The sequence below is a fragment of the Oculina patagonica genome, chromosome 4 (genome assembly GCF_052425735.1).
Source record: "Oculina patagonica isolate OP01 chromosome 4, crgOcupat, whole genome shotgun sequence".
In the NCBI taxonomy this organism is placed as follows: Eukaryota; Metazoa; Cnidaria; class Anthozoa; order Scleractinia; family Oculinidae; genus Oculina; species Oculina patagonica.
Window position 1 is genome coordinate 47,304,057 of NC_135761.1, and position 13,248 is coordinate 47,317,304.

The 13,248-nt window shown below is 38.3% G+C and overlaps 1 protein-coding gene across 4 annotated transcripts; it reads right to left on the minus strand.

Annotated features, from left to right (window-relative positions):
* Window positions 1-1,583: 1,583 nt before the first annotated feature.
* LOC144652608 (melanocyte-stimulating hormone receptor-like) lies at window positions 1,584-6,537 on the minus strand. 4 transcript variants are annotated; one of them, XM_078512680.1, is made up of 3 exons: window positions 6,485-6,537; window positions 4,101-4,151; window positions 1,584-3,022 (listed from the first exon to the last, which is right to left on the minus strand). In XM_078512680.1, the coding sequence occupies exon 3, from the start codon at window positions 2,916-2,918 to the stop codon at window positions 1,992-1,994; it is 927 nt and encodes a 308-aa protein (XP_078368806.1). In that variant the 5' UTR covers window positions 2,919-3,022; window positions 4,101-4,151; window positions 6,485-6,537; the 3' UTR covers window positions 1,584-1,991. The 4 variants fall into 4 exon arrangements, with proteins under 4 accessions (XP_078368806.1, XP_078368809.1, XP_078368808.1 ...); XM_078512683.1 differs by having other exon boundaries at window positions 1,584-3,025; window positions 6,485-6,507; XM_078512682.1 differs by lacking the exon at window positions 6,485-6,537 and adding an exon at window positions 4,888-5,006.
* Between the last annotated feature and the right edge of the window lie 6,711 nt (window positions 6,538-13,248).

The following is a 13,248-nucleotide window of genomic DNA, read 5'->3' on the forward strand; positions in this document are numbered from 1 at the left end:
GTAGATTGATGTGTTAATAATAAAATTGTGCGGACATCAATAATCACTCGGCCAAAAAAACAGCATTTTGTCATCTCTCTGTTTTTAAATCCGTAAGAATAAGCAAAACCGTACCCCATGTAAGTCATCTCCACAGAAAACAATAACAAGTGACATTTTATGCGGAAAATGTAAAGACTGGAAAAACTAAAAATAGTTTGGAAAGCGTTTGACTGATGTTCTCGGTTCGTATGGATGTATCGAGTTCGGCAGCAATTGTTCAAATAAATTTCTGTTATTACTCATCACAATACTCCCAGCAGACCATGATTCTCGATTTTGTACTGTTCCACAGAATCGAATTAATATTGTAAAGCTTTTAATCTTTTCTTCAGTTGCTTAGCCTGTGTACAGCCGTCCCGCTCCCCTAAAAAAAAAATCGATTTTTTAGGGGAGCGGCACGGCTGTACACAGGCTACAATTGTTGCATGTAGGTTTTTTGTTACGCGACTTCACTTGTTACGTTAGCAACTGGCCTAAGGTGGTTATTTGTTCGTCCTTCTGCTGCATAGAGCATATATGCTTCTCAATAGCTCTCGGGCTGCATTTCTCAGCTTAACGTTTTCCAACTTCGATTTTAATATCTCACAGGATATTGGCATTTCTTCCGACCCCTCTTCCTGACTGGTAACATCGTTACTTCACCACATTCCTCGAGTGGCGTTGCTAATTGGTCTGCCGTGAACCATGAATGAAGTTAAGATCCAGCGATGCTGTTTTTGCTTGAACTGCTGTTGGGGTCGCTTCTTAGACGTCCACGGGTTGAAGATTTCTTCTTATCATTACCCATAAGAGCTTTAGCATAGGTCGTTTCTACCTTCAGAAAGCACAACTCAAGCCGGTGGCCAAGTTTACTCCATCTTAATTGAGGGACGCACTAGTTCAATCGAGCCCTAACCTAGTAGTCTTATCTCCATTCAACTAAGGGACGCACTACGTTATCGAATCCTAACCAAGTGTTTTGGCCCGCCTTGTTCACTTTTAGTACATGTAATAGGTTAACCTCATTTCAACAAACTTATTGGAGAAAGTTTAAATTGTCATTGGCCAGATTGTTCTCTTACCTCTATTGCAGTGTTTGGATCAGGAGCCGTTGTTTGTGTCGGTGCTGATTTTTCTGTGCTGCCTGATCATAACTATATAGGCAAAGGATGTAGGTCATATTCATACTGACTTGCAATCAACTTGTAATGATTGCTGTCCAGTTTACCAGACAGTAGCGTCCTGCAATCAGCTAAGTCGATGAGCGGCAGAATTGTCGGTGCTGATTTCTATGTGCTGCCTGTTCATTACTATATAGGCAAGGTATATAAGTTATATCAGAAACCCATTATGGGTTTCTGGTTATATTCATAGTGACTTGCAATCAACTTGTAATGATTGCTGTCAAGGTTACCAGAGAGTTGACGGACTTGTGTCCACTTATATAACAGAAATATTTAATACAGCCCCGAAACGATATAATCTGAGGAACGCTGATTTTAATATTCCACGTTTTCGCACAGTACATTGTGAAAAACATTCTTTACGATATTTCGGGCCTTATCTATGGAACAAACTAGATTACAGTGATAGAGAGAAACCTTACGTCACGAGTTTTAAAAACAGTGTTGGCAGAAAAGACCTCACACGTCTTATGCAAACTGAGTGTAAATGTGACATATGCAGCTAGGCCGATATAAATTTTTAAATTTTTAATTCTTAACCTGCAATTTTTATCTTCCACCTACTTTTATTATTAAATTTTATATTCTATTGACATTTATTTATTTATTCATTTATTTATCTATGTAGACAGTTCTTTTTTTTCTTAGAATTTAAGTGGAAATATTTTAACTTTATGACACTTAGATATATTTTAATGTAAATAGTGTCGCCAATTAGTTTTTTTTTTAAGCTAAATACCTCAGACACTATAATAAAGTATTTCATTCATTCATTCCTGCAGTCAGTTAACTTGATGAGCGGCAGAATTGTCTGATTGTGTCCTTTACTGCGTGTCTTACTTCCCTTATCCTCCAGTAGTACAGAAATGGGTTTAAGGAAGAATTCGACAAAAGCAAAGATATTGTTACAGCCCAAGCCATGTTAAGAGATGCTGATTTCATATGCAACCCAGTGATTGCAACTATACTTACGAATATACCATATGGAAGATAACAAACTAGTAGTGTTATTTTTATCCATAACGCGCTGGACACTGACTTTTTGTATCGCGCTATATTCAGTGGAATTCTTCCATTCGGTTGTCTCTGGCGAACACCATCTTGCACTTGAGCTTGGTGATGATGAAGCGTGAGATAGATTTTCGTGTAACAGAAAGTTGAGGTTATCGTACACAATAATACTCCCATACAGGCGATGCATATACCAGCATGATAGTTGAAGCTGCCTATAACTGCAGCGGCAGTGCTTATAAGCCAAAAGGTAACAACAACGAGCCAAACTTTCCTTAAAGTTACTACCTGTCTGTATCTTAACCCCAGCAACAGGGCGAGAAGTCTGTCAAAACTTATTGCACTTATCGTTAACAAAGACACTGCACAGAACATTGAACCTATGGTATCAAAGAGTAGTTTGAGGTAATGACAACTTTTGGAGTGTTCCGTAGACATTTTTAAAGCAACGTACAGAGGCTGTGTAATGAGACCTACACAGAGGTCGGTGCTGGCGAGGCAACCTAACAAAAGTTTAGATGGCGGATGAAGGGAGAACACTTTTTGAAGAGAAGCAATAATGAGAGCATTTCCTAGAAATGCAGTGATGAAAAGAGGAAGATTAAATGTTAACACAAATATCTTCTGATGTGCTGTTAGACCTGCTGGGCAAAAGTATTCCGGAATGGTCGTGTGGTTTCCATAATTTGTTAAGTTCGCCATAATGTTTTAAGCTTGTTCTTAGATTCGTTGTGAGTTTTCTTTTGAAAGTCCAAGATCTGTTAATAAGGCACTTCCAACACTCTTTTACTGCTTCGTTGTGTTTCCTGCTGGATTGAAAGTTTAGTTTTAGTGCAAAAAATTCCAATGATGAGAGCTAAGGAATGGCTTAAAATATTCCTTTTTCATTTTTTCTCGTTAATTGTTTTACAGATAAACGGCACAGATGCGTTCAGTTTGCCTAAGATAATTTCTTCCCGAGATTCGAAGAATAGAACAACTGACCTTACAAGCAAAGAGCAGTTTTCAATTGAGTGTCAATCCAGACAATCCAGTGAACCAATCAAAACTCGAAGCAAATAGCTGGCACAAAGCGCGGGAAAAAGTGCGCGAGCGAGTCACGATTGGTATTGGTTTTAGTTCGGATTGGCTGAGAAAGTGACGCGAGATTTTTAAGCCAATCACTAAGCGTAGTAATGCAAAACCAAAGCAAACGCAATTTACTTTCGACACTCAAGTGAAAACTGCTCTAAAGAACTAATCACTAATTACATGCTGTTGATAGTTTTTCCTAACGGGAAGTTTGAGTTGTTCTGACATACATCGAAAGTTACATTTACAGTAGAGAAAAGGCCATGAATCATCGTTACAACGCATGTTAGTTGAAAACGTCTCTGATATCTATTTTAAAGCATATTTTGATAACATTAAAGTAATGAAAAACGAATATTACATTTATTTCTTAAAATCTGGAGAAAACCGCAAATTACAGAAGCATCAGAGCCTTGACTATTCTGCGAGAATTGATGCGTCGGTCTAACTTAAAAAAATTCTAGTGCTGTAAGATTTTACTTGACCGTAGAAAGCTAGTCTTTTTGCTCATTTGTTATTTTAACACCTTCATTTACTTTCTTATTTTATTTCGTGGCTTAGGACAACGAGAGCAGGCCTTATCTGATTTTTGTACTCCTGCCAGAACATGATAACTATTTTAATTTCGATAAAAATCAAAGAGCTTGTTTTAAAAATTACAGCGGAATCCCGGTTCTCGCACCTCACGATAACACGAAAGGTTGCTTCCCTTATATCCACTTTTACATGTAAGGGTTAAACTTTCGCGCTGAGCACTTATTTGCATAACTTGAAAATTGGCATTGTTTTTGGACATTTTCCTGCTTGACTCACCTTTCAGTAGCCTTCTTTTATTTTCCTCCTTTTCCAAGCAACAAAAGGGCTCTGAAAAAAAAAATTGCCGCGGTGAACTACAAATAAAAAAAAATATATCCAGTCGCGATCACATGGAGACCATCATTTATATATTTTAATCACAAGTTAACGTTGTGACACAGTAACCCAAAACATTTTTCCATTAACTCTTGTCGGCTGAGATCTTTTCTTGACAAACTGAAGGATTATTTTAACGTGCAATTTTTGGTGCCTTTTTCCGCGTTTTCCACTGCGAGTTTTCTTCCGCTCTCGCTACAACCAGCTGCAATTTCAGCGCGATTTGAGTGAGATATCGCAAGAATTTCTTTATGAAACATACGTCTTATGGTATTATTTTAGTTAAAGATTTGAAGGAGCAATGTCCGGTATAATAAGTCATTTTCTGATTCCTTTCAAATTGAAGGAAACCTCAGAATAATGGTTTTCTAACATAGAAAAGCAACCAAGGAGTAATAAAAAGGCGAAAATAACCAAGTATGATTAAGACAAATTTCGATCGACAAATTTGAAAAACTTGCCAACTTTTTTGTCGTGACGTATAATCACGACCGAATAACCGAATAACACCATAATCATGGCTTGTTTACTCGCGCGATGTTCGAGTTGCAAACCCCAGCGTGAAAAAAATCTCAGTGGAAAGTGCGATAAAAATGAACCAAAAATCGCCTGTGTAAATGTGCCTTAACCGGCAGTCGTTCAATACAAAACGGTTGTTACTGATCTATCTTAGGGCTAGTTTACTAACCTTTTCGTGTCACCAAAAAGCTGAACTTTTCGTGAAAAAAAAACCGCACAAGCTAAACAGAAACGATAAACGATATTAAGAGCAAATTTGATCACTGATGAGAGAAAGAGGGCGTTTACGCGAGAGAAGACATGAAAAGCGGCAACACTAACTTCACTTATACCCGTATTTCTCGATAAAACGCTCCCAGCGTTTATTTCAAACTTTGCCAGGTGGACCCGGCAAAGTACTGACACCTGCATTTTGTTCGTACGCTGTCTTTATCCGACAACGGTTTTGTTTTTCATTATTTTGACAACCATGTATCTTGCCATTATACCTACAGCTTATTATATCTCTGATAAATGCTTCAGGGGCTTTTTTTTTAACTCCACCTTGCAGACTGGCATTTATTCGAGAAAATACGTTTTCAATGTTCGAGTGATGAAGCCTTTTTATTGCGGCAAAGTGCTGGATTTTAGTTTTCAAGACCTCTTTCCGACCCTTTTTATTTCACTGTACATGAAATTCCGACGCGTCCGTTTTCCTTTTCATTTGGTCGAACAGTCTACGTTGGGTTTGTCCAAGAATGTGAATTTTACGCTTTTAGCTATACCATAGACGGCTTTGAGAAAAACTCTTGAATTTCAATTTCGTAGCTCCTGAACGCTATTAAGAATTTACAGAATAATATTCACTGGAAAACGTACCGCGTGTCTGAAAGCCTTGTTTATTTTCCGATGGCGAAAAATACGATTATTTTCTTTTACAAAAAAGTTTTTACAAAAAAGTTTTGAGTCTTCCTTTGCGAGCACTGAGCAAAAGAGCACTAGACTGAACAAATACTGAAATTTTCTCAAGATGGCTTGTTGTAATTTGGTAAGCTTTTTTTTTTCGACTGTTACATTGGAAAGTTGTCCTATTTCTGCAGTCCACGGTTTGTAATGCGTAAAATTTCCCATATCTGGGTTAAGTTTCCCTTTCTGGGTGCCAAATATCAAGGTTAAAGAAATATAGTAGAAGCCTGGTAACTCGAACTCTGAAGGGAAACAAAAAACAGTTTGAGTTTGTGGGGTTTTAAGTTATCGGGGTCGATTGAATATTTAATTTGTTTGTTAATAATTGATAGTTTACTGACTGATTTTTCAGCACTTCAGTAAACTGTTCAGTGCAAAGTAAAACTTATCTCGTCAGAAACTCTAAGACGATCATACTTTTTTGTGTTAAGAATGGAGAATGACTGTCAAATACGTGATCTGTTCGTTGCTCTAATTAGTCAAATTGCTGTAGTGTTAGTTTTCAGTTAGTGTTTAAATCCGACTACACGGCACGAAGAGCAAATGCGCTATTTCAATGGGCATCTGTGGCGAGTTGCAATTCGAATTATCGGGGTAAATTTGACCCAAAATTTGATCAAAGGAAACGTTATTTTGTTCGAGCTAGCCGGGTTTTCGAGTTATCCAAGTACGAGTTAATTGAAAAAAATGACTGAAAAGCGGGGTAAAATCCAAGGTAAATGGAAGGGAACTTGTTTGTTCGAGTAGGCGGGTGTGTTCGAGTTATCTGAGTTCGATTTACCGGGGCTCTACCGTAAGTTGAAGAAAGACACTCAAATTACCTGAAAGATATGTAAACTCTTCTTGTAGCGTTGAGTCGAACCGAACTTTCCAGCATAAACAGGTATTATTCCACACGGAGAATGTTAAAGAGCCCACAGCTGCTGTTTATAAAATTTCAGGAAGTCAGCTGGTGGTTAAATAGTGGAGTCGCTTTGGATAATGGGTTCCGTTTTAATAGCGAAGCGCGCGAGTGACGTCACAACTCAGACAACCAAACCTAAATGACGTGCGATTTTCCTAAAACACTTTCTAAAACAGCCGGTATCCCTTAAACACTTTCATAAAACGAAAACTTCGCCTAGATTCCTTCTATTTCTCTCAGAACACGCTGATGTTTTCTGAGCCTCGTGGGGGTATATTCATTTGCATTCTATTTGAAAACCTCGCGCGCTTCGCTATTAATTTAAGTCAATGCCTAAGACGTTCATGGCTAGTTCCTGACATTTTACTCGGCGGGCAACACGCGGTGTTTCTGCCGAAAAAACGAGAAAGCTCTGACAACATCTCAGGCGCTCTGTTAGAAATGCTTTTATGTCAGCTGGGAGTGTTGAAGTGTTGAAAATTGTAGGCGATTTTAACATAATTGATTCTTAGTCGGACGTTTTAATGTAATCTATATAACATTTGACCTGAATTACAGTTAATATGTTGTAGAGAGCTAACTGGGAATCTCTGGATTACCAGTCGTTGTTTGATAGTTGTTACAGTTGCGCTAATTACAGAATATTCGAGAAAAGGTCGTGGGCGTAGAAAAGTTCAATAAGAAGACGTTCTTTAGAAGGTGTGGTCGATGGAAGGAATTACTTGCCCATCTATACTAAGGTCTAGGCTTGTTCTTTAAGGTGCAACTCGAGCTACCTTACCACTACCTTACTACGTTAATTTCGCGATTCCAAAAACTCGCGAAATTAAAGTGACGCAAACAATAAGTGTCGCGAACTTAGCATGATGCGAAAATTAAGTGAATGAAGAAGAATTAGCTAAGTAACACTGAATGAAGGAATTTTCAATGTATATGGATGTTGCCGTTAATTCACTCAAGAACATTTACTCACGTACAAGCATGTCCTACTTGTAGACATTGTGGGAACTGCTCTGTTGTTGCTATTGCCGAGATTTAGTCCCGCCCTTGCGTTTTTCTTAATTTTGACGTTATCTTTCCTTTGATGAAGTCGTTTAATTTAATTCAAGGGCATGTTAAATAATATTGCCAAGGAAATTAAATTGTGTCTTTTTAAAAACGCAAAATTAAAGTGATACAAAATACAAAATTTTCGAAAAATCGAGAAATTATGCGCACCTTAAAATCGCGAAATTAACGTGTCGCGAAAATTTCATGTAATAAGGTACAAGAAGACCTAGAGCACAAGATAGAAAGAAGTGATTCGGGCTATGATGTCCTTATTAAAACACCTGAAGACAATATCATGCCAACGCCTGTTACACTACTTAACTAGACAACTAAAATCTCAGTTTTTGGCCTCTCTTTGGTTAAACATATCAATTTGTTTTGTAATCTTATTCCTGTTGGCATTGTTCTTAAATGTATTGATCTTTATGCGCGGTCAAGGTTACGAAATTCGCAGTATGAACAAATCATGCCATTAAGCAAAACCTTTTAGATGTATCTAGAATCACGAAACACAAAATATATAACGAGAATTTTGCTTCATTAATTTCACTACATACTGTGCAACGTTTTGTAAAACCAGAGAACCATTTGACATATCGATAAGGCCAAAAAAATCAGCGAAAATAAACAAGTGCAGCTTAAGTTCCCTTACTTTATGTCGGCAATAATTGAAATAAGACAGTGGAAAGAATTGGATGAAAAACAGCTTGTATTATCCAAAGGGAAGCTTGTAAATGTCTTGAGAAAGATCTAGTAAGGCATTCACGCAAATAAGTGTGTAAGACAAATTAACTCAGTGATCGAATAATAAAAATTTATAAAACAACTGTTGAACTCTTTTTATCAAAAAATATCGTGATTTGTCAGTGGCGAGCAGATCAATTTTTGAGTTATTTCTTTGTCGTCGCATGGCACGATATAATGTCCGGAGTATGTTTGAGGTACTTTCAGATCCAATTAAATTGCAGTTTAATTATAAAGGGGAAGTTGTCGGACGAAATATGAGGCAGAAGTAGCGAGCGATTTTGTTTGAAGATTTTAAATTGCAGGAGGCGGAATTGGTGAGTTGTGAATCTACCCTGGATTTCAAGCGTATTTTTCGTAATGCTCGCCTGCTTACAACGCACACGCCGTCAGCAAAAGGCCCAGAACTGAATTGCTACTCGCATGTTCGTTTTGGACGGGCTGGTTTTGCTAGCGTTGTAGAAATTGCAAAAGGCAGATTTGAAGAATCGGTATAGGTACGTATCAACTTTGAATGGTTTTGCTTTTAAACATCAACTGCTTTCCGGTGGATGAGAGCTCGTTTTACCTCCTTGGATTGCATGGCAACGACCTACGTTTGTGGTGCGTCCTTTTATCCTATTAAAATAGAGCACTTTCTCTCCTGATAATAGTCGTAGATGTCCCGACTACTTTCATTGCGTCTCGCAGAGTCCAAGCAACGACGTCTTATAATTCTCCATTTCCTGTGCAACGTGTGCTGCGTTCGCTGTTTCGAACATGGTCCTGATGTTTCAAGTGACTATCTTGGTAATCCTCTTGGCTGTCTGAAGGGGAGTTGGCATTACAAAGAAAGAAAGGACAACAGCATACTTTTCACGAAATATACAACATCCGTCAGCACGGCGCAGTGGTGAGAGCGCTCGCCTCCCACCAATGTGGTCCGGGTTCGATTCCGGCCAGGTACCATATGTGGGTTGAGTTTGTTGTTGGTTCTCGTCCTTGCTCCGAGGGTTTTTCTACGGGTTCCACGGTTTTCCTCCCTCCACAAAAACCAACACTTCTAAATTCCAGTTCGATCGGGAATCCGAGGGCCACAGGTTTGTCAGTCGAAGACTGTTACTTGCAACCCTCGTAAAACAAAGTTGATTAATTAATTTATTTTTAATTAATTAATTAATTAATTAATATACTCGGCGTTACTTTCCAGTCGGATTGTAAATTTACTAAGCATGTTAAAACGAAAGTCTACGAAGCAAATAGGTGTTTATACGTAATCAGAAGCCTAAGAAAAGACGGATACAGCCAGAAGGATATTGATCATCTGTTCAAAGCCATTGTCCTGCCAAAGATAACTTATGGACAACCAGTGTATGGTGCAAGTGCGTCAGACCTTAATGCAGTAGTGTCAAGCGACGATATATCTCCGAATTAATCAATATAAATGACCTACTTGAGAAAGCGGACCGCACACTATTTGAAAAAATCAGTACAGACGAAAACCACCCACTGTACAATTTACTTCCAAAGCGGCACTGTTGTAACCATCAATTACGGTCAGCAAATATTGTATTACCTCGAATAAATACTGAGCGTTTCAGTTAAGAATAGACTTGCACCAAGTCGCACTCTATTGGTAAGCGAAGCGAGCCGAAACGCGTCGCGAAGCGACGTCCGCGAGTGACGAAGTCGCGCGTCGAAGGACTTTGAGAAAGTCTAAGTTAAGAACAGTTTTAATAATAGGTTATAATTTAGATATAGTTAGCAGTTTAGATATATTAGCAGTTAGTTAATTCTTAGTTTTTATATAGTTTTTAATATAACTGTCATTATATTATAACTTTAATATTTTTAATTTTTGTTTTTATTCCTGTATTTAGCTCTTTGTTAATATTTTTACCATTGTTAGCAGTAGATAAAATATGAGCGGGAGATCTGTATGGGCGTTTACAATGGCGAGCCGATAGGCGAGCCATTGTAAACGCCCATACAGATCGGACGCGAATTTTTTATTCGACTTGCGAAATGAAAACAATAAATTGAATGCAAAGTATTGTTGTGCGAATCAGTAGAGATCTGTATCAAAAGTTAATGAATACTAATTAGCTGAGCAGGAGTTTGTATCAAAAGTTAAGGTGGCCCGAACCTATTTATTTACGCGATGGTTGCATTTTTAAATCGCGCTTTTTGGCAGGAAAAAATTCGCCGATTTCTTCGAATTTTTGCGTCGTGAATGAAAAATGTTCGCATTTACGGAAAATAGCATTCGATTTTCAGTCGAAATAAAGTCTTTTGAGATTTGAACATATTTTCAAAATCTAGTTTTTACCAAAAATGTCCATAATTTTAAAACCCGACGACAGATTTCTCCTAAACTTTTGCAAATAAGCCTCAAAGCTTTCATGTTTTGTATCAGGTAGTTTCATGACAATCTTGACCATGCAATTCGCTGCACAAAATACTGGTAAAATTTTATCTAAAAATGCTACGCAAATGCATTCATGTCAACTGACGCACAAATAGCGGAACAGTGAAGCCAAACTACATTTGTATCGGTCATCTGCAAGGATAATGATTCCGAAAACCTTACCAAAAAGAAAGTGAGTAATCAGAAACCTACAGCAAATACAGACAGCGCAACAAGAAGCACAATTCTGTGACGCGTGCAAGGTAAAATCAGATAATTTATATTCAGCTCCCCTATCTTGTAGTCATTCATTTATTTTCGAAAAAAATCTTAGCACGGCAAAAAAGAGCATCTACGAAAAACCCTTACCAGTTTTCATCACAGTTCGTTTCTGGAGAGAAATAAAGCTGCCAAGTTCAGTACTTCTAACTATCCCGCTTTTCGACTGCACCGAAAACCTTTGTGCTCAATAATATATTTATGATAGCTGACTTTGTTTTCCTCACGGGCAGTTTGCCACTTGGGCATAGTGAGTGTTCAAATATGAAAAAGGTTTTTTTATTAAAATGATGTTTTAATGTTTCCCGAGTCTTGTTATCCCCAAGTGGCAAATAGGTTCGGGCCACCTTAATTCTCTTGTTTGATTTGTATTAGGGTTTACAGTTGTGTATATGGGATCTGAATACTGTGCTGGGATTGGTTTGCACCCTCATGAATAATTAATGAATTTTTCAACGATATGTATTTTATCAACTTAAATAAAGACACTTTACTTTCTTTTATTCTTATTTTTTTGCACGAGTTGTTTGATTAAAATAAAGTTTAAAAAGGGTGGGGGGGGGGGAGGGGTCGTATCAACAATCTACACCTTGATAAGAAGCCCTCGGTCATAATTCGCAGGGATGAGGGAAGGGCCAGGAGGGTGGACGAGTTTGTGCTTTGCAGGCATAACTGAGGTATTTAAAAAAAAATTCCAAATGTTTTCATTTCAGTTTGTTTACACAACGCCGAAAAACGTTACAAACTTAGCCAATATCATAGCAAAGCCCATTTCGTGCGCAGTCTTCGGACGGCGGTGAGTTGCTTTTACATAAAGTTTCTTCGATTTTAAAGCCATTCTAGCCTTTCAATACCAGCTATTGTAATAACTGGTAAAATACTCGCTAATTCATTAATTGATCAAGAGCTAAGTTCGATAAGGGTGTAGACCATGAAAATAGCGTTACCGCAGAGTTGCGCATAGTCAACTGAAGCATTTTTGTGGAAAACTTCGAACACGCCAGCTTTAAGCAGATAAACGTATTAAATCTTTCGCAATGTCAAGCGTGCTCAAATTCTCACTGATTTTCACTCAGTTATTCCCAGGTAAAGTTTAAATAGAGAAACTTTTGATGCAGGGCTCATCAAACAGCTAGGGGCTGATGTTATAAAAAAATTTGCCCAATATTTCCAATATTTCAGTTGAACAAAACCAACCTTCATCGGGGGCGTACAATTCTAAGCGAGACGGTGCGTATGGAAACAAACGGTAACAAAATTTAAACACCACTTAGATTAAAGAAATTGGTACGTTATAGGCTGACAATAAGAAAACAAAACATATAACGGTAGAAAATCGAAATAGATATCAAGTTTCATCGCGTCTATTCATGCAGTAAGGTTCAAGAGTTTTTCCTTTGGAGATTAAGTACACGTACTTAAAGGGGCATCGGCAACCAGTGTCCTTTGCGCGCCTCCTTAGCACTTCACATTCATTTCCCAAATTTTTACTAGGGTTTGTATGGCGGCCATGTATATTTACCTCTCGAAAGTCAAGTTTTCGAATTTCTGTAATACAGAAATTGTTGCCGCGACGAGAGCGTGCCCGCAATGTATTCTGGTTGCCAGTGTCCCTTTAATCTCCAAAGGAAAAACTCTTGAACCACTTTGAAACCACTTAGAGCGACCAAGGTCAAACAGCCAAGTGTATTTGAAAAAGAATGTAGAGTTGACTGTTTACCGAATCTCAAGAATTTGTCAAATATAATTTTTCTCTTTCTTTTAATGCATTTTTTAGTAGTCCTTTCTAACTTCCCAGGAGTATTTTGTAATGTGTTCTTGGCGGCGATCCAGGTTGCTTGTTGTGCTAAACTTGATCTCTGTTCACGTCTCATTTATTCCTTTTCGGTGGTCGAGCGCTACAGAAGTGCAGATTCCGCCGACCGCCTCGTGACATAAGGCCATAGACTGACGTCATCGCCTAAAAACGTTTCAAGAAAAACAAAGTTTATAATGACGTCTTTCTCAGCAATAGCCTGATTGACGCATTATTGCACCGTTTCCCGGCACTGCTATGTTTCAAAGAAAAGTAATGACTTTCATCACCCCCTCCCGTCCGATCCCCTCGGCGAGAGGCATCATTAAGTTGGCGCGAGGAGGGGGGGGGGGGGGGTTGGCAATGCCGGACATGCAAGGCACGTTAACCTTTCGTAATTTTTGGCTCACCTCTGAGAGACAAGTCC